Raw genomic sequence first — 23946 nt, forward strand, 5'->3', positions numbered from 1 at the left:
TTGACTAGAGTAAAAGCGAAGAAACATATACTCCATCCGTCTCTATTTGTTTGCATTTTATGTAAAGTGGGGTCATTTTGACCTTAAATATTAAGGTGCTTCCAAGAATATTTTTTCGAATTTTTCGACACCATCCAAAAGTACTCGTTGAGATCTTTTCATTGGCATAGAAAAATTCAAAAAATTATTTCAAGAAGTAATTTATTTTTGGAATTCAAAATGGCACAGTCTCCCGTAGAAAGCAAACAAAATGGGACGGAGAGAATAATATCTAACGTTATATATCCGTTGAACATTTAATTCAATCTGTAAAACTCTCAACGAGATACTGATTTGTGATCTCTTTGGATATATATTCTATTAGATCCTCTTGTCCAGTCATATTAACGGAAGCTTATTTACTGTCTGGCTGCACATAATGCACCATGGATTTTGCTTTCTTTTATTACAATAGGTTCAAATTCCGTGCTCTTCGCTCGTCGCAACCATTAGATTAAGAAGTCCAAAGAAAGAAGGAAAAAAAAAAAAAACTGGAAATTTGTTTTTCTCAGACAAACACGGTGGCTCTGTTTCGGTGTTTCCCTTTCCAAGTGCCATCAGCTCAAGTCCTCCTCCTTAGACCAGCAACACCTGCCTTTCCTTCAGTCTATACCCCATTTATTTTACTTTTTGATAACTCAAGAGTTCGGGTTAGTTTACGAACACCTCGACGAATCCTTGAGGACCATTTCACTGTTTACTTGCGGCGCTCCCTATTAAACGCAGAGCAAAACTCTGCATGAACTGGTCCCAAAAAATTTTAATTAGCACACGAAAATTTTCTAACCTGAGACCTTATCTATGAGAAAGCAAACCGAAGATGATACAAGATTTTAGAACTCTTATGCTAGGAGCCAAATTCCCCCGACACCTAACGACGTTGCCGGTGACAAAAAGACTAACCAACTTTATTGTAGACTTGTCGCTATATATATATTGGTGAAGGCAATCTCTCTTCGCATTTCCCACCTCGAAAAATTTTCCAAATACCTTTGTTAGAAAAGGAGAGAGAGAAAATGAAGTCCAATGTTGCTGTTATTTTCTTTGGACTTGTGTTTTCAGTTTTCATTCTGATTACTCTAGCAGAGGCAAAGGAGACCATTTCTAAAGAAGGGAAAAAGGTTGATCTGGAAGCAGAGGAGGTGGACGGTAGGAGTTGTAAAGGAGGAGGAAAAGGAGATCTCAGAATCCACCCGATGATTTCGCTTTCGCAAGTCCTGGGGTTCCTCCAGTTTTTGGCAGTTTATCGTTTTCTTTTCGACTTCAGCAGTGCTCTGTTAATATATCACCTTGTAATCCTGCTTTTATTTTACCACAAATCATTATATCAATGAACTCAGAATGTGCAAATTCTCCATCCACCTATGAGATGGGAGTGGTATGATTTACCCTTTTCTTGAAATTTGCATTCGCATTTCACTTAGCTTCATCTATCAGTGGCCTTGACGAAATCTAACAATCAACTAACCGTATTTATGTGCTCTTTCTCCTCTCTTTTTTATCTTTCATCCCTCCAAATTCCAGTTCCAACAGGGCTGTGAGCACGCGTTGTGTGGTCCCTATCAGGCTCACCTCGGGTATATTCATTTGATTTGAATCGTTCATTGTTTTTTCTCGCCAATTAGGTGATTCATGCAAAAGTTCAGATTGATACACATTTATGTTGAGGAAAAGCCCAGCTAGAATGTGTTTATGCATGTAAGCTTTGAGAGAAAAACGCTTCAATCATTGATTGATATCCGATCAACCTAAATCTACACATGGATCACCTAATTGACAAGACAAAAAATAAACGGTTCAGATCAAATGAATGGACCCGCAGTGTGAGCGGTGGGGCCAATAAAGTCCACACCACACACATTGTGCATGCATAATCGACTCTGTTTCAATGAAGTTATTAAGCAACATTTCTTAACTAGCTCACTAGTCATTAATTACTTTTAAGATTTATTGTGGTTTACTAAAATCTATACATTAGCAAAGAAATAACTTCTTTTTTTTTTTCCATATGCACATCCAAGGTGTCTCTAGAACATGTTTGTTTCGTCGACCTTTAATGAAAGACATTTTGTACAATGTGATACATTAAAACTGTAAAATTCAATCGGGTGGAATCCAACTCATCTCGATCTTGCTCGCGGATATCAATAAAAAAAAAAAATCGAATATCTATACACATTATCTACAAATTTTAGCGACACTTGAACATTTTCCACTGCTAACAAGGCCAATTCCCAGCCCTACAAGTACTTTCGGTTCCAGATTTATCGGCCTGTCTCTGGTCTCTGTTTTCCTCTGTTGGGGAATAAATTTTTTTTTTTTCCTCGAGAAAATCTGTTGGGGAATTCTATGCCAACCACAAGCACCATTTGGTTGTGGTCAGGTAATAAAACTCGCACAGTGTGTTAAGAGGAATGTTGTTTACGAAGTTATGTATCATTATTAATTAAAGATAAAAATTTAATTCTGAGTCTCTTATTTTCTTTTCTATTTCCTGAAAATATCAGAAACAGAAACAGAGTTGAACGAAATTCACTAAACTAATTTCCGAGTAACGCAATCTTTTCTACTTTCAATTGTCATGCCAAAAATATCATATCGCATAATAACAACCAAATTGTGATAAACTTAAGAAAAGAAAGTTGTTAACTAAAGAGCAACTCTAATCGGAGATGCCAATCTGACGTGAAAAGTGTAATGTAAATTTTTGAATCTCAACCAAGGTCCAACCCAGCCGTCTTTGGGCATGTCAAATCAACGTAAATTTGACACGATGCCAATGTCCAACTCAGTTGTCTTTGGACATGTCAAATCCAACGTAAATTTGACATGATGCCAATGTCTAACTCAGCTGTCTTTGGACATGCCAAATCCAACGTAAATTTGGCAATAGGTAAGGTTGCCAAATTTGAAGCACAGAGGTCCAAGCCAATTTTGCTTTTGTTTGAAATTTGGACCATTAATGAGATTATAAAGTAGCCGAGAAAATGTAACGTCATGATTGGACGGGGAGGATTTGATAACAATTTAGAGATGTAAAAATATCACGTGAATCTTCAGATAATTTAACATTTGTAAATTTGAAGTCATTGGTTGGAGATACGCTATTAATTTTTCATATACTAGTAGATTTGCACGTGCTATGCGTGTGCGTATCTTGTCATTTCATCCATGCTATGCACATCATTTCCTCTTCTCTTGAACTGGGCTGTGTTTGGAAATTGTGAAAGGAAGTTGCAAATTGAAACCATCTTGTAAAAGAAAATTTAACAAGTGACCTAAACTGGAAAAACCAAAAAGAGACAGTTGATCAAAATTAACACACCAAAACCTTTAAATAGGGGGGAAATGATTAATGAGTGCATGTAGACATTCCATCAAACATCATACTACTAAGCAAGACACAAATTCATACATCAAGGAAATTGCTTCTTCTTTTTTTTTAGTTACACAGGGGTGTACCTTGTTTTTTTGACTTATTAGTTTTGCATTTTTGTTGGTGAAGTTATAGATACAAGTGTACAGTAAATCCCTAAAATAGTTAGGCATTTTTCGTTAGTGACACAATTTTTTTGGTGTTATACATTTTTTTTCATTTACCAGAAATTTCATGACCAATTTTTTTTTGGGTGCACCATTGGCTTCTCTATCCCCCAACACAAATTACAAACCTAAAAATGCTGCAATAGACACCCCAAGGACTTGGCTTTAATCTTGATTTTATTAAATCTTTAGCAAATCTTATGAACTTCTATGTGAATGTTTTGAATCATAATAATACAAATGTTACGAACTTTTACATATAATGTAACGAATTCAAAGCGATTCAAAGAGTTACATAGTGTATACACCCAAATAGATCGATACATCCAATTTGGCACGGGAATGGTCCAACGAAGTTAATTGGTGGATTTGAAAACTGATGGGCAGTGGCCGGTGGGAACCATTGATGTCAATGGTGAATTACCGAAGAAAATAGCAGATTGCATGAAATTGTAATTATTCATTAATGGCTTTTTCAGAATTGAGAAGTATGGTATGGATTGTTGTTTCTAAAGATGCTAATAAGAATAATTACTCCGTATACGTTTATGAGATGCATAATTACTTACTTTCGTGAGATTAGAGGGAAAAAAAAATGTTTCCAAAACATACACACACACAAAATATAAAAATTATTACTGGCCTATCGAGAAAATGTTGGAAAATGGAACACGAAAGATAATGAGAGCCGTGACCCACGAAAAATTATGTATGGCGCTTGAATCACGTAACAAATTATGTATGGCGCTTGAACCACCGTTACGTGAGAAATTAATTACTTATCAATAAATTAATTTATTGCAACATTCTTAATACGCGACATCTCTTCGATCAAACTTCAAAACAAAGTCACACCCCACATTCATTACACTAAAACAAAACCCTAAACCTTCAAGTGAGAATCAACCTCTATCCTCGCAACTCCTTTCTTCGCCTCCGCCGCCTTCGCCACCTCAACCTCCCCAACCACCAATCCTGCCACCTCCTCATCCTCCCCCTTCACCACCCTCTCCTCCGCCATCTCGTCCACGTAATTCGGATCCCTCTCGTCTACCGCCACAGGTGCCGGATCCAATTCGTTCTCCGCCTCCTCCGCCGGCCCCTCCCACGTGTACTTCCCGCCGTGTCCAGACTTCGGTGGTGGCCGCCTGTAAGGGAGCCCGTCCGACGGGTGCCGCTCCATCCTCTGCACGCCTTTGTCGACTAGCTTTCTCTCCACGTACTTGACGGTATCGATTTTGTGGGCGTCCAGTTCCACCTTTTCAATCTTCTTCTTCCCTTCTTCGTCTCGGGTCTCTGCTTTGATCGTTACAGGGCCTTTTTTGTCGTCAATGGGCTTCATTTTTTAGCCTTTTCTTGTGAGTTAAGAAATTGGTCTGTGCTTGTGGGTTCTATTTGTGCAGCAGATTAGCACGGGGTAGGGGAGAGAGAGATATATATATAGACAATAATAATATTTTTTGGGGAAAAACAGAGATGGTAGAAGGTGCTGGAAAATTGTGGGCATGTAAGGCAGATTGGCGGTGGGGCTAGAAGGTTCTGGGACTTGTTGGGACGGGAATACCCTTTTTGACATTACGTAATTACGTATCTTGTAACTCATGCTTTGCAAGTCGAAAAATTTATTCATTGTCCCACGAGCAAGGACACGTGCTGCTTCAATTATTCTCTTTATCATATATTTATGTGGATTTCATTACAAAGTATGTGGAGCTAACGCAAATGTGTTGTGGAAAGAGGGGTTGGGACACCATGTGTCCTTACCCTAGGGGTGCTGAATAATCTCTTCTCGAAGTCCGCCTGGTTTGAGTACCGAGGATTGCCATGCTTGTGATTAACAGTCTCCTTATTAATAGGTAATTTCTAGACTATTTGGTTCAAATCTTTTAGAGACTGTCTTATCTACAGAGTTACTGTAAACAGTCTATTTATAACACCAACCAATCTCAGTCGTCTATTTGCACAATCAATGACTGAGATTTATTTTCAATTATGATCGGTCACAATTAACTATTCTCCGAAAAAATTTCATTAACACTTATTTACAACACCTCCGTAAAGAAGATTTTCTCAGTCTTTTATCCAATCTCATGTACCAGGAGCGCTGTATTCTACTAATACGAAAAATGTACTTATTTTTTTAAGTAAGAATTAATTTTTGATTTAAAGGTAATGTATTGGAAGAGAATAACATATCTCGTAAAACGAAAAATAAATACTTCAATAAGAACCTTAACGAAATGAGATCTAAGTTTCTCACTCTCTCCTTAATCCCCCGCCCAATCAACCTGATAACCTCCCCCACATGATATACTCCTAATATAGTATTATATAGTATCCCGGATATATAGAGAAAACTAATTCTAGGATTATGAATCGTGAGAGCCATTTCGGAAACCTAATACTCCTAGTATTATATTAGATTAGAAATATAGTATGAGAGAAAAGATATGATAAAAGGGATGATATGTATATAGCCGTGCTTTTCATATCCGGTCGCCCGGATTTCAGTATGGTCCGGATTTGGGTCTTGGCCGTTGGATCTTTTCCATCCAATCCAACGGCTATAGAAATAAAAGAGAAATAAAAAGGGATTTCCCCACTCCGCCCCTTCAGCCCCATTTTGTTCTCGCCAAAGAAGAGAAAAAAGGAGGCGATTGTGTACAAAAGATCCACGCGAAGGCAACGACTGTATATGAACGACGGCCCAAGGTGTCTCTCTCTCTCTCTCTCTCTCGTTTTAGGTGCTAATTTCTATAATTAAAAACAAAGGCGACGATATACGAGCAACCCAAGCAAAGACGACGAACGACGACCGAAGCTAAGGTGTCTCTCTCTCTCTCTCTCTCTCTCTCTCTCTCTTTTTGTATGATTATCGAAACCCTAATGATTTTAGGGCTAATTTCTGTGATTTGTACACAGAGGCGAAAATCCAAAGCCGATATTAGTCCTAAGGTCTCTCTCTCGTTCTTGTTCTTTGTGATTTTTTTGCATATTCTCGGATATATGAGTGAATGAATCTATTTTTGCAATATGGGAAAAAAAAAGTTTATGGAGATGTCCTCATTGATGTTGGAAGTTGGAACTGGTTTTTATGAATCAAAGATGATAATTTGTGCTAGGGCAATTAAACTGGTTACTATTTGTACTATTTGATCTCAAAGAAAGGGGAAAATTCTAGTATTTATGGTAGGGCAATTAAATTGATTTTTTTTTGTTGTAATCTTTGAGTTAATGTCTGCCATTGGCTGCCATTGGTAGGTTACTCATAAGTAGTTGACAATTTGATAAAATGGAAGAACAAGATCGAACCAATGTTGATCCAACCCCCTTGTTTCGAGCACCACCACCGAGGTATCTCTCTCCCTCTCTCAAAAATTTGTTGCATATTATAGCATAAAGGGAGACACATAGATTGGTATTTGTTGTAAATGTTTGTTTGCATGTTAGTAATTATTTTCTATTTTGATTTTTAGAATGCAATCTTTGGATGACATAGCAGTATCACCATCACCATCCCAACCGCGTCAATCATCTGTGAATTCTTGTCAAGAAATTTACACTCCTCAAGTTAAAAATAAAGTGATACCGAAAATTGACCAACAATTTCTCAAATTAGACGACGTTTGGAAATTTTACAACGAGTATGCTAGACAAGCTGGATTTAGTGTCCGAATCAATTCTACTAGGTTGGTGAGAATGGTAAAGTAATAAGGAAGGAATATGTTTGTTTTAAAGGAGGGGAGAGGAGAAATTTTAAGGCCACTAAACGGCGTCAGGGTTTAACTAGAGACAAATGTGGTGCAAAACTTGCTGTCGTGAGAAAATGTGAAGTGTTTGTTGTATCAAAATTTGTCGAGAGTCATAACCATGAGCTTACAATGCCAAGAAATGTGCATTTGTTAAAATCTCATCGCCGAGTATTAGCTGCACAAAAAGCTTTAACGGAACAATTATCAGCTGCTAATGTACCAACTTGCCAACAAATGAGTATTTTTGAGTTGCAAACGGGGGGTATTAAAAATGTTGGATTTTTACCACGAGATCTTTACAATGATAAAAGAGATAGGAAGAATGTAGTACATGGTCATGACGCGAACATGTTGTATGAGCATTTCGAGATGGAACAACAAAAGAATCCGGGCTTTAGGTTCACATTCGAGAGAGATGATAAGGATAGAATGACTCATTGTTTTTGGGCGGATGCCACCTCTAGAAAGTCATATCAATATTTTGGGGACGTGGTAGTTTTTGATACTACGTACTACACAAACAAATATTCCTTGATGTTTGCACCTATATTGGGGGTCAACCACCACAGACAGATAACACTTCTTGGGTGTGCATTCTTGAGTGATGAAAAAACTGACTCGTTTGTGTGGCTCTTCAATGAATGGTTAAAAGCGATGCCAGGTGGACCACCCAAATTGATCATAACTGATCAAGATCCGGCGATGACAAGAGCAATTTGCTTGACGATTTTCTAATCCTAAATTAATGGGTTGCCCCAAGCGTAGGGCTGAGATCGACGCAGCACAATATCTGGTAAGTCCGGAGTCGAATCCACAGAGACGGTGAAGTGTGTGTTGTGGAACCTCGGGTTGTAGAATTAAAATATCTCTTAGGTAGCCACCCTTAATCTTTTGGTTGATTGATTAACTAATGCTACTGATAAATTGCTTAAATGATTAAAAAGAGAGGCACGGTCGTAGGGAATCCGGCGCTCGCTACCCAATCAGAATCCACTCGCTTTTCATAGTTCTAAAAAAATGGTTAAATTTAGGGAGAATTGGAAACTCCAAAGAATGCGAATCCTAAGGTTGCCGGTCTCGTACACAGCGGCGACCAGGTTTTGGTCCTCCAATCCTGCTCACATGAGCCCTGGCAATGCCTCGGATCGTCCAACGGATGTAGTTTTCACCAACTAAATTTATTTAATTGAATTAATGTGCAGAAAATTGCGAGATGAATCCTAATTGGGTCGCGGCGCACCTTTACCCAGCGACCAAACCTCAGAAAAACTACTCACTCATTATTAAAAATAAAAAGAAAGAAAATAAACTTTAACTTGCATCATGCTTGGAAACAAAAATTAAACAAAGGATTAAAACTAAAAAGAGAAACACGAGCAACTTTAATTAAGAACAAAACGTGATACGAGTTACCGGAAGATGTGTCTTTGAACAAAACTTGAAAGCTTCAAAAGAAAAGAGCTCTGGAAAGAAAGAACGTGAAAAGAAAGTTGCTCCTAAACAGTACGAACCCTAAAAACAAAGTTCTCTGGGGTATTTATAATAAAACCCCTATATTCGGAATTAAAGAATCGAATAAACAATCCTTATTTTCGTTGCGGCCGTCGATTAAACAATGATTAATTCCGTTGTGGCCGTCGGTATCGATACATGAATTGGGAGCATCGATGCCGTTATTCTTTTCTTCCGTGGACCAATTCAAAATTTCATTGTATCGATACATGGGATTTTAGTATCGATGCCCAAGTTCCTGTTAGCCTCTGGATCGCTCTTGCAACTCATTGTATCGATACAAGCCATGGTCGTATCGATACCGCCCGCTACAGTGGCCATCTTTCGATCCTTGCATGGGTTTTGACCACCCGACATGCAAACGACGTCACCCGATGTTTACGCCTCCGCTTTGGCATCCCGGCAACGTATGAACCGGCCTCAAAACCACTCATTCTAACCTTGGCGCTAAAACCACCCTATTACCTGTGGAAATAATAAAAACACAAAACCAAAGCAAAGCACGGCATCAAGTGGAAAATGGAATAAAACGTGCCTCTAATGCGCTAATTTGCTCTACTTAGGTGCTCATATCCAAGATATCACGCACCTATCACAATTGCTTCTGCTCTTCCAAATACGTTTCATGGATATTGTATTTGGCACATTGTGAGCAAATTTTCTGAAAAAATGGGTGCACTGTTGTATAAGGAACATTAAGATGAGTTGAAGAATTGTATATGAAATTCTGAAACACCTGGAGAGTTCGATACAAGATGGGCAACTATTGTAGGAAATTCTAAGTTGTCTAGTAATAAATGGTTGCAGGACATGTATGAAATTCATGATAGATGGATTCCCGCATATACGAACCACATGTTTTCTACCCATATGACTAGTAGTCAACGGGCTAAAATTTCTCATTCGTTTTTCAAGAGGTATGTGTCCAAAGAAAATTCAATGATGGATTTTCTGACGCGATTCAATAGGGCACTTACCAAAATCTGACATAATAAATTGGATTTGGACCATAAATATGTAAATGAGAAGCCTCAGTTGAAAAATCTCGTGGGCAATGGAAAAGAGAATGAGTGAAATATATACATGGAGCATATTTGAGAGGTTTCAAGAGGAAATCTTTCAAATTAATGCATATGTGGTTACGTTCATACGCGAGAATGAACATCAGTGTTTGTGGAATGTTCAGAGAGAAGAAATGGAAGGTGCGAGAATTCGTGAGATTTCAGTGGATAAGTCATCAAACCGTGTCAATTTTAGCTGTAAGATGTTTGAATTCGATGGAATTCCTTATCGGCACCTGTTGGCGTACCTGTTTCGAATGCAAATTAGGGAACTCCTTACTGAATATATCTCGCAGAGGTGGACGAAGACAGCAAAAGCGGGTAGGGTGATGGATGACTTAGGTAGTGATGTGAGAGAAATATGTAACAGTTCACTTCTTGTGAGGCGACAAGGGCTCTTCCAATTTGCTTGTACAGTTATCGATGAGGCTGTATTAGATGAAGAAGAAAATGAAGTTGTGCGAGAAGCTTTGGAATCTAGTCAAAAGAAGATTGCATTGATGAGGAGTGCTCGCAAAGATGGTTCAACGAGTTCTATCCAATTGGCTTCAACAAGTCATATCCAAGTGCCTTCTTCTCTCGAAAGCCAACATAATTTGAAAGAACCACTACAATTTAGGGCAAAGGGTTGTGGTAAGCATTTGAAAGGAGGAAAATAGAAGGCCATCAAGAAGATGAAGAAATGTAATGGTTGTGGGTTAACGGAGCAGTCGCATGACAAAAGGAATTGTCCAAAGCTTATAAACATGTAAGTGGATGTTAATTTGTACTATGAATTTCATGGTTTATGCACGGAATACATCTTAATTGTTGTCTTATTTTATTAGGTCTTCACAAGATGTTAGGTTGAGTGATGACGATGACGAGGACGACGTTAACGATGAGTGTAAGTGTTTGTGGCACATCTATGTTTAATTCTTTACTTGTGCTTGTGTTTTGTTTCATCTATTCATGTTATTATCTTTTTTGGGTTGCGGGATGGAATAGTGATTCAAATAGATCTATTGGAGCGATGATTGAATAATAGATCGAAAAGAAGCAGTTAGAAGATGGCCAAAATAGTTCCTATTGTTTCCAAAACATATCGTTTCCAGCTATTAGAAAATTTGGATTGGGATCTGATTATGTAAGATTTCTTTGCAGATGAACGACTGAATGATATTGTGGGAAATGCATCTTATGTAGCTCCTGAGGTTCTACATAGTGTATGAATGTATTGTCTGAGTAGTGTAGCTTGCTTTTCATGTGGTTCCCAAGTGTGGTTCATGGACTTACACGCATTGTGTATTAGCTATTTGTGGTGGACCGGTGGTTGTACTATATATAATAGGTTAAATTAGGGGTCTACAGTAAAAATGTAATCTTTTGGTGTTAATCATGGCTAGCCAATAAGATGGTATCATGGTAGATAATTGAAGCCCAAGAAATACCATTAGATTTTGACACGTAAAATGTTAGAAGAGTATGTTATAATACTGGCCATGCTTATGGTCCAGAATGTTGAGAATTCAAGAGTGGATTAAAGAAAAACACGCTTGGTCATGATTAGCTGTAGTGTATGCCTTCAATGAGTGGAATGAAAAGCTAGATCCACGTAACTGTCCTCGAGAAGGTGGGAAGTAGAAAAGTAACAACATTATACTAGTTTGTCTTGTGAACCATAGACTAGATGGTGGTCGAAAATTAGCTAAACATGTGCTTAGTTCTTGGATTCGATTAGTGGTTCCCAAATACCCAAATACCCCAAATTCCCGTTTACTTATTGAATACTTAAACAAAACTCAACTATGTCGTACAATAGGGATACCAAACAGAAGAATTGGTGATGAACTATGTAAGCCAACTGCACGGAACTATATATCTGGAACCACAACTCTTTCAAAAACTTTTATTCTCAATGCAAAACCTACGAAAACATGAATCTGAAGAATTTGCTAGCTCACACTAGAATGTTTCTGAGTACCAACATGCTACTAGAATCTGATGCACAAAACCAGCCATAGCAGCCTTTACAACGGTACTGAACTTGACTAGTAAAAAGAAAGCAACCAATTGCTGGTGAATTACAAAATCCTATAATAGTGCCAACACAAAATCAAATGTTTCCGTTAGAATAAACAGAATGTTGTCAATTACTTGCCATATCTGAATTTAAAAGTACAGCGCGCAACTCATTTACCAACCAAAAAAAAAACCAACGACTACAACAAATACAATATTTGCCATCACAGTCAAAACGTACAATACATTTTGAGAACTAAAGTTTTAAACTACCGGTTATAACAACTACGAACGAATATAAATTACATTCACTGAAGAAGTTCAATGATAGCCACTACCAAGGCTAGCCCACTTAAGAATTGAAAGACAATCAGCATGTGCTTTAAATTAGCAACGGTGACTTCCATGACTTCAACACGTACATCATTCTTTACTATTTTCACCTCTGGTGCAACATGTGGGCTGGGTTCATGACACTCAATTTGATAGCACCAGTCCCAGTACTCGCATTTGTCTTTATCCTTTGCATCCTTTGGACACTTATAGTAGAGCCTTCCCGGATTCTTTTCTGACTCTGAAATATACACAGCAGCTCTCAACCCACACCAACATGTCTTGTTTTGAAATGTAGGGTGACGAGATTGAATGGTACTCTTGTTGCTTGATAACACGATTACTGCAGACACTCACACAATGTCTACACACACTCGCACAAATTTCCAACACAGCTGAAAACTAGAAATAATATAAAAAATTTAGGGAGGTAGTGTTTGGCTCAGAAAAATTTCATCATAGCCAAATAAAGTGGCTCAAATAAATCGAATGTTCAAGACACCACTTTTTTAAGGCACTAAGGCGGCAACATTAGTTGTCAAGCTGACCATCTAATGTTTCCAAGCCTTAGTACACATTATATATACAGTTCTTTTCATGTCCAGTCGTCGGGATTTTCTTATGGTCCGGATATGTGTCTTTGCGGTTGGATTGGATGGAAGAGATCCAACGGCTGTGGAAGTAAAAGGGTAATAAAAGGAATTTCGCACCCCTCCAGCCCCATTTCTGCGTTTCGTTTCACTGCAAGAGAGTGAGAGGGAGAAAGAGAAACGGAGGCGACTGTACACGAACGACCCAAGCTCAAGTTGAGAACAAAGACAACGAACGATCAGAGCTACGATCAGCCCTAATGTCCAACACAGCTACAACTACAAATAACTTATAACTTTTCAATTTAGATAGGTAGTTTTGGCTCAGAAAATTTTCATCATAGCCAAATAGATGAAATGTTCATGACACCACATTTTTAAGGCACTAAGGCGGCAACATTAGTTGCCAAGCTGACCATCTAATGTTTCCAAGCCTAAGTACACATTCCATGTTAATTTATCATCAAAGCCAACAAATAGGGCCAAACAAATTTGGAAATAGGGGCAAACTCTTCCAATGGCTCAGAAAATTTTCATCATAGCCAAATAAAGTGGCTTAGATAAATGAAATGTTCACAACACCACATTTTTTAGGCACAAAGGCGGCAACATTAGTTGCCAATTGACCATCTAATGTTTCCAGGCCCAAGTACACATTCCATGTTAATTTATCATCATAGCCAATAAATAGGGCCAAACAAATCTGGAAATAGGGGCAAACTCTCCCAATGGCTCAGAAAATTTTCATCATAGCCAAACTCATAGAAAATTCGGACCATAATAAAATCCGGGCGACTGGAACTAAAAAGAACTGATATACAGATCACAGTTCTAAATGATACACTGATAACACCAACCAAACCCCACTTCAAAATTCTCTGGCCAAAATCAGCATAAGTCACACACGAAAATCAATCCAAATAGCAACTGATCATAAGAAAATCCAACGGCTCAGACACAAATCCGGACCATAAATGCCCCAAATCGGATATCATACTATTAGGGTTTCGAAAATCATTCAATCAATAGAAATCAGCCATCCCGAGATCGAAAGAAATCACCACACAAACAAATTACAAAAATCAGCCTCTATTCCTTATTTAGGGTTTCGAAAATCAAAGATATACTGTTAGGGTTTCTAATAGAGAACGAGAGAGAGAATGAGAGAGAGAGTGAGAGACCTTAGCTCCGATCGTAGCTCTGATCGTTCGTCGTCGGCCATTCCGAGATCGATTGAAACCACACAAAAAATCACAAAAATCAGTTCAAAAATCACATGAATGAGAGTGAGAGAGAGAGAGAGATAGAGAGAGAGACCTTAGCGCTGACGTTCGTCGTCTTCGATCTCAGCGTGGGTCGTTCATATACAGTCTCATCCGTTCTCTTTCTCTCTCTCTCTCTAGAACGAAACAACGAAATGAGGCTGAAGGGGGGTGGAGTGGGGAAACCCCTTTTTATTTCTCTTTTATTTCCACAGCCATTGGATTGGATGGAAGAGATCCAATGGCCAAGACCAAAATCCGGACCATACTAAAATCCGGGTGACCGGATATGAAAAGCACTATGTATATAGAGGGAAGATAATATAGATGGTTTGTTTGAGTAATTTATAGAAGAGGGGATATGTACATTTTGTGTTAGGATGGACATTATCAGCAGATAGCTATAGAATTTAAAGAGAACGGTGACATCTTCATAATTAAGAAGACGGAAGTGAAAACAGATATAATTAATAACACCATTTCCCCCTATCCGAGCGGATACAATATCATCCGGATATAAGAGCATCCGCAATGGGTTTGTTAACTAGTGTGTTAATTGTGTGTGTTAAGATTTAACAAACAAAATTGTATTTTTTGTGTCACAATGCTTGTGTGCTAGAGTGTGCTAAATGTAGTAGTGTGTTAGCATGGTTATCAAGTTTAGCAAAGAAGTTAACAAACAATATGTGGGTCCTATTCCTATAAATTCAAATTTCAACCATAAAACATAAATGCCCACATTAATTTCTTTTTTGAAAACTTACCGTTAGCTTGCCGTTGCCTTTTTCACTGTTTTCCTATATATGTGTTACACCAAAGGCTAAAAACCATCCTTCTCATCAATGGATCCCACTCACTTGAATAATTTTGACCACTTTGAGCCCCAGCCATATGAACTAAACTCATGTGTTAACTTTGTTCCATACCACCAGTTTCTTTCTGAATCATCTCAAATCCCTCCTTATCAATCTTCTAGTAGTGATTTACAACCTCCAACATCACAAAAGAAGAACAAGGCTCAAGTCCAAACTGCAAGGAAACAAAATTGGAGCAAGGAGGAAGATGAAACTCTTTGCAAGGCATGGTTGCGCGTCTCCGAAGATGCGGCTATTGGTACAGACCAAGCAAGAGCAAAGTTATGGAACCGTGTCTGCGCCGAGTTTAATAACATATTGGGTTATGAGACGGGAAGAATTAGCAAGGGATTGATGCACCGTTGGGCGATCATTCAGCAGCACGTTAACAAATATTCCAGTTGCGAACGAACAATCGAGAGGAATCCAACTAGCGGCTGTAATGCTGAACAATCGGTAAGTTTTCTGTAATGTTAGTTATGCATTTAATCGAAAGGAGATTAATTTCAAGTCTTATTTTTATTTCTCCAAATTGAGGCTGCAAAAGATTTGTATTACAGAACAAATGGTCATCAGTTTAAGTGGTATGGGTGTTGGCTAATTCTTAAAGATACCTCAAAATGGTTTCATCATATGCAAGAACAAGAAGGCAGAAAGGAAAAAATTGCACAACGGAAGAAACGTGAAGGTACTTTAGATGTTGATGAAATTGTATGTCCCTCTAATCCTTCTACTCCGGTAACACCATCTTCTGTTGGTGCACCGATTAGCCTTGATGATAACATATCACCACTCAATGATGGACCAACTGATTTACTAAGACCCACTGGTCGTAAAAAAGCAAAGAATCCACGCCGAATGAAGAAGGGCGATCAGTCGGAGGGTGTAAACTTTATCTTCTCAGAATTTAGCAACATGAGGAAGGAGCAAAAAGAACTTGTTCAACAAGAGATTTTTATGGCAGTTGAACGAGAACGAATGAAAATTCAAGCTAAATTAGAGCAAGAGCGCATGAAGATTGCAGCAAAACGTGAACAAGATCAAATTAATTTTGAGAGAGAGATCATGTTGAAAGATCCAAGCATGGTCACCACAGAAGAGGGGAGAGCTTGGGTAATTGCACAACAGAAGGCTATTTGGGCTCGTGTGAACCGAGGAGGTGGCATTGGAGATGGCTCAAGTGGCAATGTTTAATCTGCACTATCAAAACTTAGATTTCATGGATCATTACATTTTGTTGAGGTCAAACGTTGAAAAATTATGGTTAAATTGTTGAGAACCATTCTGATCTAGTGGAGAGTCTTCTCTATATTTTGGCTATTAATCAAAGTCTTCAGCATTTTATCACAGCTAAACAAAGTGTTGATTAAACATATTGAAATGGACTAACATTTTGAATTGCATGATCACCAAAACATTTTGCTTAAGCTTGAATGGCAAATAGAGAAATGCAGTAACATTTGAAATAGCTTGATCACCAAAATGATTCCACAAATGTTCCATGAGATCGACTTTAAGCATTGCATTTGTCTCTCTATTGCGAATTCTACGAAGGCGAGAGAAGACATGTGCTGCCAAAACCTGGGGGTTTCGAGTGTATTCTGTAGGGGAGATAGCCTCGTCCGGCGGAGGTCTCCAGCTTTCAATATCAGCGCCACCCTCGTCTTCAATGATCATATTGTGTAGTATTATGCAAGTTTTCATTATTTTGCAAAAGTCATCTTTTTTCCAATAACGGACTGGTCCTTGTGTTATGCCCCATCTGGACTGCAACACACCAAACGCTTGTTCAACATCCTTCCTCGCCGCCTCTTGTTTTTGAGAAAACAACCTCTCTTTTACCATTGTCGGGTGTTGAATGGATTGGATTAAGGTTGCCCATTGCGGATATATACCATCCGCGAGGTAATATCCCATTGTATACTGGTGCTCGTTCACCACATAATTAACCGGAGGCATTCTTCCATGGATGAAGTTGTCAAAAATTTGGGAATGTTCTAGGACATTCACATCATTATGGGAGCCTGCCATTCCAAAAAAAGCATGCCATATCCAAAGGTCCTTTGATGCTACTGCCTCTAGTATAAGAGTAGGTTTATTGTGATGCCCCCTATGCGTGCTGCGGGACAATTTTTCCATACCCAATGCATACAATCTAAAGACCCAAGCATTCTTGGAAAACCTCTCTCCTCACCTTCATGAAGCAGCCTTGCAATGTCATGTTCGTTAGGTGAGCGGAGATATTGTCCCTCATACAACACAATGACGGCATCACAAAAGTGCTTCAAGCTCTCAATCGCAGTACTCTCGCCAATCTTAAGGTACTCATCACAATGATCAGCCGAAAATCCATATGCTAGTATACGTATTGCAGCTGTCATCTTTTGTATAGAAGAGCAGCCTAACCGTCCGATGCAATCTTTCCTTCGGACAAAATATGCATCATAGGCTTCAACGTCCTTCAAAATGCGAAGAAACAACTCTCATTGTATCCGATATCGTCTGCGAAAGTAGTCTGGCGGATAGGTACAATTCGCCACAAAATAGTCTTGCCATATTTGCCGATGGCTTCCCTCTCGATCTCGCTTTATGTATCTCCTTCGAACCGGAAGTACGAGTTTTGCAAGCATGTGTATTGGAACAACTAAATTCATCATCTTTTTGCATTGGTCGTGTATAGGCCCGGGAAACAGTAATTTGATTGTCATCGGATGAACTTTCACTGGAAGAAGAACTTGAAGGAATAATTGAATTCATGATCAATGTTAATGTAATTGGCAATTTCCGGATGCGACAAACCGTTAGAGTCTGTATTTATTCTTTTTCCAGTTGGGTTTGGGAGATGATTTTATTTTGTCTAGATTAGATACTCCGCACGTTGGTTCAAGAGTTGATAACAAAGGCCGTGCCGTGCATTTTGCTTGGAAAGGTATATGCATCTCATGTGCATTTAGCTTAATATTTTTCCATGCATCATTAAAGGTTTTCAATGTCTTAATCTTTTATGAAATATCATGTATGCACTAACTTTATATTATTGGCCTTGTTTTATTTGAAGGGAAATTTTGTCTAAGGCCTTTTAAGTGCTTGCGCCTTAGTAGCGCCTTAGCGGCACCTTACCAGACTAAGGCCCTTGCACGCGTGTTAAGAGAGCCTTAGTAGTGCCTTAGCCGAGTAAGGCCCTTGTGCGCGTGCTAAGAGCGCCTTTGTAGGGCTCTCCAAGATTTTTCTTGCTTGGTCATATATAAGCTTGTTTTTCATTATTCTAGGATATACAAGAGTGATATAGCCCACTTTAGAGAGAGAAAACATTATCTCTTTTGCTCTTGTGCTTTCATTTGCATTTGGATGATTTGAAGCTAGCATTCAATCATCTTTGTTCAATCTAGAGAAATACTTTCTTGATTCATGTATTCTCTCTAGTTTGATTCTTTTGGATAAAAAATCTTCTCTTTACAAAATCCATACTTTCATGCCTATGATACTACTTGGCCAGATGATACCGGAGCCGTGGTGAATGGAGATCGAGGCGTTGGACTCGTGGTGGCTATGGGATCAAGAAGGAGTTCGGGGAGCTACATCAAAGTGGTGGAGTTAGGGTAAGCTTTTGGGGTAAAATTGTTATTCCTCTCTTAGCACTTTGTAAACCTTTTGATCTATAGCAATTTTGGTAGTTAGGCTGTGGTTTTATGCTTAGGGTGTGATTGACCCTAAGTAGTTTCCACGTATATCTCGGTGTTTGCGTTCTTTAAATTAATTGCTCTTAACTTGTATTATTAATTTGGATAGAATTGGCATGGAGTTTGGATAGTAGCTTGAATTGTTTAAGTTGGTGGTTGAGTTAATCTTAAATTGGTCGTCCTATTCACCCCCCCCCCCCCCCCCCTCCCCCCGAGACTTTGTAGTGCATTAGATAATTTCAATCAAGAATAGAATTATATGCAATGAAAAAGGCAGAAGCTGCTAGAATTTAGGCAAAATAAAGAAGGCAATGAGATTTCATGCTCTGAACATAATTCTTATAAATGGGATGGGGAGTTGGAGGATCATAACCGTTGGCCTTTCCTTCATTACAGAAAAATGACGTTGGTAAAATAGCCGTTGTAAAAGTTTTTATTATAGCCACTGTTTTGACATTATTTTAAAGAGTTAACACACTCCTAACTAATCCATTGAGGTACTCATATATATACTAACACACTCTTAAGTAAACATACACTTATGGGACCCATTTTTTATCCTAACACATACCTTAACAAACATTTTGATACACAAATATAACACACCCACTGTGGATGGATGCTCTAAGTACTTCAGAAATTTGGCCTCTTATAACCCCGTGGCAAACGACCATTAATGTGTAGCAATGATATTCCAGGAGAACTTCAAAGCATTAACCCACTCATCAGTACTTCTCAATAATGACCATGGACCAACCAGCCCTGCATGTGCAAATTAATTGAACCCTACAGTATAAAAGGCGAACTAAAAATTGTTGGGTCAATCAATATGTTGGAACAGTTTAATTAACTCGACAATGGAGGACAACCGGAGAGAAATGCGGGCAAAGGCTTCATTTGAGTTATCCATAGGCTGGCGTTAATGCCACGACATATTATAGTGTACGTCACGACATTGAATAGTTCTTTTTACGCCTTTGCCCTCTCTGCAGATTGGTTTTGTTCTTGGTTTTAGGTTGGATGTTGGTTTGGTTGCCATGGCGGTAGAAGAGAGAAAAGCTAGGGGGACACCCAGTACCTCAATTAGTTTCCTGGCGGTTTTGTTCTAGTGTTTTGAGAGGAAAAAAACACAGAAAAGAGCAACAGCCGAGTAAAGAGTACATGGAGAGCCGAAAGGGCATAAAGGTCAGACACTGTCAATAGTTGTGGCACTAACAAAATGGATCGTGGCATCAACCACAAAACAAGTCGATTGTGTATGATTTCTTTTATAGCAACAAAAGTTGAGCTAAAAAATCTGTTCTTGTTTTGTGTTTTGATAACTCAAGTGTCTGAACCAATTTATATGCACGTTCACTAGTTTTGTGTTTTGATAACTCAAGTGTCTGAACCAATTTATATGCACGTTCACTAATTGCACGGATCAATTAATCCCACTGTCCACTAGCATGGCCCTCCAATTAAAGTAAGAGCAAATTTTTTGTATGAATTGGCTTCATCCTCGAAGAAGTTGATGAGAGGATGTAAACTCTTAAATCACAAACCTTAATCATTAGTCCAACTAAAGGTGTCCAATGCGCCTTATTGTGTGGACCTAACAAATTTATTTTCATGCCTATTGTGTTTGTATCGTATCGTGCCATGTTGTGCTATTTCAAAATATCCTCAATTCAGCTTGGTCCACATCACATCAATACAAATCCTAACATGTCGTGCCATGCCTATTCCGGTTTCCGTGCACAATCGGACCTTGTGAAGCTAAAAACTACTTCGAAAAAATTGCTTATCGTTAAATATTTACAATTAAAATTAACACATGCATTTAATTCAAAAAATACAGAGCATTGTATTGATTGTTAAACTTTGTATTTCTTAAAATCAAAAATAGAAAATTAATGAAGTGAATACAATACTTTTCCACAAATCTTAGGCTTTTTGACTCATTCCTTTCAAGTTTTGAAGTTCAAGACGTGCATCTTCTCAATTATTTTGAGTTTTATATGAGTATTTTTGTAAGAAAATAAAAAAAAAATCTCATATCTGTGTTGTGCCCTTACCCGTGCCCATGCTTCACTGTGCCCGTGCCCATGCTTCACTGTGCCTGTGCCCGTGTCCCGTGGCTAGTGTGCTGCGTTTGCCCCGTGGCTAACCCACCTTAGTGTTAATGCCGTCCTTGTTTGGGATTTTTTTTTTTTTTTTGTCACCTTTTGAAATTTGAAGTTTTTGAGCTAAAAGTCCACTATTTTTGTACGAATTTCAATGGAGTTTGATGACTTTGACCCCACGGTCCCCCCCACGAGAATTGAAGCAAGAGAATGGCCTCACTGAAAATCCAACAATAGATTTCCAAATGCCTGATTTATTGCCGAAAATTGCTGAGATGTTTGATTCCAGTGCCTTACAATAATCCGGACCCTGCTCTTGCTTGAGCTATATATGTTCCAATATTTATATTATTCAAACTACCTTAATTAGCACAAAAAGGTTAAGAATGCCCAATATACAAACTTTCCTGCTTACAAAATTTACAACACAGTTGGCGTCGCCTCCGTGCTCAACCAATGTTCGAGATTAAAAAATATAAATCCAACGGTTGAGAGAAAACGAGAGCATGGATGTTTCCGACATCGGACCGGGTCATCACAGCCGAGTCTGAATATTGAACAGAACCGATTACTAATAGAGAAAGGACAAATTGCGCGGACTCCAGTTCCGACCCAACGCTACCGAGGAGCACCTGTCCTCGTCGTAGTAGTAGTAGTAGTACCAGTATTATTGTTGTCCAAACGCAAAAGCAAAGAGAAATCGAAAGTGAATTCGGTCATTTAAGTCATTGACAGTTGTGGGAGAAGACAAAGAGAACACCCCCAACGTGCGAAACAGGAAAAGGGTCCTTTCGGAAAAAATTTCAGTGCCGAACAGATATCATATGGTGCCCGCTCGCGCATCTGAGCTGTTCATTTCATTTTTGAATGGCATAAATTTGGAGAGAAAAAAGGAAAAAGAAAGTGTTGGGATGAGAAGAGAGAGAGAATTTTAATCCAAACCGTTCAAAAATATATCGGACGACTCAAATGCATCGAACGGATACCACGTGAAATATATCTACTCGGCGCTCAAAAATCTTTACCTGCTTTCCCATGGTCCACTCCCGAGAGAAAAACATTTTTAAAGACCCCTTTGAAAACTACGCACTAACGGCAAACGCTCGTCATCATATTCTTGGAAACGCACCTCTCTCTCTCGCTCGCCATCATAGTCTTGGAAACGCACCTCTCTCTCTCTCTCTCTCCCCTTATTGCTCCACTTCTTCTTCACCTTCTTCTTTTTGTTCAGCAGATTTGTGAAACTAATAACGCAAACCATGAAGAGGAAGAAGAAACGACACCGGTATGTTGTCCGAGCCTTAGTTGTATCAAATGTGGGATTTTTCTTGATGCCTGGGTGATGCAGAACTTGCTTGGAAGAATTTTTTTGGCTGTGAGGAATTCACCGGAGGGCCGGTACGAAGGTTTTAGTGGCGGCGTACATGGGAAAAGCCAGGCATTGTTCCGATTTATCTTGTTTTTCATATTTATTCCTTTATTTTTAACTATAGAATAGTTAGTATTTTTCTTGTGCTTTTTGTTTTTATTTTCTTCATGGGTTTTTTCGTTAGAGTAATCAGAAGGTGAAATTGGGGCAGTGGTTAACAGTTATCAGTAATACTTGTAAGAAGAACTGATCGTAGAACTATGGAGCAAATTCATAGAAATTATGATCCAAAAAAATTTTAAAAAATCATAGAAATGTAAAAAGAAGATTTGGCTGGTTTCCCAGACCCTTGCCTTTTTTGATCTACTTGTGTCTTTAATTCTCCACAAAAAAAAAAAAGGAAGAAGAAGAAGAAGAAGATCCGCGGGCCACTTGTGTCTTTTGCTCTTCTTCTTTCTTTCTTTTTTTTTACCTTTTTCCTGTGGTATGCATAATTCAGTTGTGTTTGTTTGGTATTTTAATTTTGTTTTTCAATCATTACTCTATTTCTTTCTTCAATTATTACCTTATTTATCTAATTATTACTTTGTCATTTCTGTCTGCTCATTATCCCTCTTTCTAATCATTATCTTATTTTTCTCTACACTCAATATCAAAACTAAAATACCAAACTAATAAAGCCGAATCGAATCTTTTTGTTTGTTTTGGATTTTGATGGAGTTTTTGAGAGTAATAAGTAGATAGAGTTAAAAGAGAAAATTTATTGGAGACCCCCTTAAACGAACAAGGTTTTGATTAATTTTGATAAATAGTGCAATTTTCCCTGAATAATTATTTGTATGCATATGATATGATAAACTAAATTTGCCCGACAAGCACGAATTGCAAATAAGGCTCCGTTTAATGTTTTTTTTTTTTTTTTTTATGTAATTGTATTTTCCAAGTACAAGGTTTTACCCAAAAATGTTTACCAATTATAAGTTTTTTTTAATTGTTTGGTTGATACAAAGGCTTACGTTGTGTTCGGTTCACATTTTAGTTTAGTTTTTCAATCATTATCTTACTTTTTTCTTCAATCATTATCCTATTTCTCCAATTATTACTTTCTCATCTCTCTCCAATCATTACCCCTCTTTTCGATCATTATCTTATTTCGCTCACCACCTACTATCAAAACTAAACTAAACTTCCAACCAAACAAAGCCTTAACAGCTGTGGAAAGAAACCAAACAGGTGTTGCCATGGTTTTCTTGGTTGTGTGAAGTGAAGCCACTTGTTGTTGCCAAGAGTGCTTCAGTGCTTCTTGTCCACCGAGGCTTTCTTAACGTAACTCATTTTACACCAACTAGTGAAAAATAATTCAGAAAAGACGAACAAAACACACATAACGGAATATATTTATACACACACTTATAAGAACTCAGCAATTCAAAAGTCCTTTTATCGCAGTATTATTAGCTGTCAATGAAAGAATAATTTGGCCCTTAGCTTTATTTGCTCTTTCTTTTGCCTAGCTACCCCTAATTGTATTAAAATTTGGCTAAATATTTAGGAATTTGGAAAATATTGGCCGGGTATTTTGGATCATAAGTTTTGAACGCTATACATGGTTGGTGAAATGGTACTATTTCAAAAAAAAACATTGACAATTTTAGACAGCTACAGCTAATAAACAAAACCAGAGGAGTCACTATCATAGTGTCGAATACATACCCACCAAAGTCACCAACATTATTGAAACTTTAATTACATAAGCTAGCTCTTAGTATTATTAGCTTGGGTTTCCGGTTTTAATTCGATGGTAGGTTAGACTGGGACGTGTGTGAATTAGACAGTACGTTTTTG

General features: G+C 38.2%; 5 protein-coding genes across 5 annotated transcripts; 3 read left to right on the plus strand and 2 right to left on the minus strand.

Moving 5' to 3' along the window:
* Positions 1-4343: 4343 nt before the first annotated feature.
* Positions 4344-5082, minus strand: LOC131328953 (uncharacterized). Its single transcript, XM_058361937.1, has one exon. It carries the CDS (start codon positions 4922-4924, stop codon positions 4466-4468), a length of 459 nt encoding a protein of 152 aa, XP_058217920.1. The 5' UTR covers positions 4925-5082; the 3' UTR covers positions 4344-4465.
* A 1792-nt stretch (positions 5083-6874) lies between these two features.
* LOC131328663 (protein FAR1-RELATED SEQUENCE 5-like) lies at positions 6875-8069 on the plus strand. The gene is made up of 3 exons (XM_058361578.1): positions 6875-6936; positions 7059-7152; positions 7272-8069. The coding sequence occupies exons 1-3, from the start codon at positions 6875-6877 to the stop codon at positions 8067-8069; spliced, it is 954 nt and encodes a 317-aa protein (XP_058217561.1).
* Positions 8070-9900: 1831 nt separating this feature from the next.
* LOC131328665 (protein FAR1-RELATED SEQUENCE 9-like) lies at positions 9901-10566 on the plus strand. Its single transcript, XM_058361579.1, has one exon. It carries the CDS (start codon positions 9901-9903, stop codon positions 10564-10566), a length of 666 nt encoding a protein of 221 aa, XP_058217562.1.
* Positions 10567-10581: 15 nt separating this feature from the next.
* LOC131328666 (uncharacterized) lies at positions 10582-16141 on the plus strand. Its single transcript, XM_058361580.1, has 5 exons — positions 10582-10655; positions 10735-10793; positions 11051-11112; positions 15026-15403; positions 15485-16141. The coding sequence occupies exons 1-5, from the start codon at positions 10582-10584 to the stop codon at positions 16139-16141; spliced, it is 1230 nt and encodes a 409-aa protein (XP_058217563.1).
* Positions 16142-16297: 156 nt separating this feature from the next.
* On the minus strand, positions 16298-17328 carry LOC131328667 (uncharacterized). Its single transcript, XM_058361581.1, has 2 exons — positions 17111-17328; positions 16298-17066 (listed from the first exon to the last, which is right to left on the minus strand). The coding sequence occupies exons 1-2, from the start codon at positions 17326-17328 to the stop codon at positions 16298-16300; spliced, it is 987 nt and encodes a 328-aa protein (XP_058217564.1).
* Positions 17329-23946: the final 6618 nt, after the last annotated feature.

The sequence above is a fragment of the Rhododendron vialii genome, chromosome 6a (assembly GCF_030253575.1).
Source record: "Rhododendron vialii isolate Sample 1 chromosome 6a, ASM3025357v1".
Classification (NCBI taxonomy): domain Eukaryota; kingdom Viridiplantae; phylum Streptophyta; class Magnoliopsida; order Ericales; family Ericaceae; genus Rhododendron; species Rhododendron vialii.

Bases quoted from the DNA above. Each gene is read 5' to 3' on its own strand.
- LOC131328667 (XM_058361581.1), bottom strand. From the start codon at position 17,328: ATGACAGCTGCAATACGTATACTAGCATATGGATTTTCGGCTGATCAT. The intron at 17,067-17,110 runs GTCTTTAGATTG...ATTGTCCCGCAG, and splicing joins GGTTTTCCAAGAATGCTTGG to CACGCATAGGGGGCATCACA.
- LOC131328666 (XM_058361580.1), top strand. From the start codon at position 10,582: ATGAAGAAATGTAATGGTTGTGGGTTAACGGAGCAGTCGCATGACAAA. The intron at 10,794-11,050 runs GTAAGTGTTTGT...ATTTCTTTGCAG, and splicing joins GGACGACGTTAACGATGAGT to ATGAACGACTGAATGATATT. The intron at 11,113-15,025 runs GTATGAATGTAT...CCATACCACCAG, and splicing joins CTCCTGAGGTTCTACATAGT to TTTCTTTCTGAATCATCTCA.
- LOC131328663 (XM_058361578.1), top strand. From the start codon at position 6,875: ATGGAAGAACAAGATCGAACCAATGTTGATCCAACCCCCTTGTTTCGA. The intron at 6,937-7,058 runs GTATCTCTCTCC...TTTGATTTTTAG, and splicing joins TTTCGAGCACCACCACCGAG to AATGCAATCTTTGGATGACA. The intron at 7,153-7,271 runs GTTAAAAATAAA...CAATTCTACTAG, and splicing joins AAGAAATTTACACTCCTCAA to GTTGGTGAGAATGGTAAAGT.
- LOC131328953 (XM_058361937.1), bottom strand. From the start codon at position 4,924: ATGAAGCCCATTGACGACAAAAAAGGCCCTGTAACGATCAAAGCAGAG.
- LOC131328665 (XM_058361579.1), top strand. From the start codon at position 9,901: ATGGAAAAGAGAATGAGTGAAATATATACATGGAGCATATTTGAGAGG.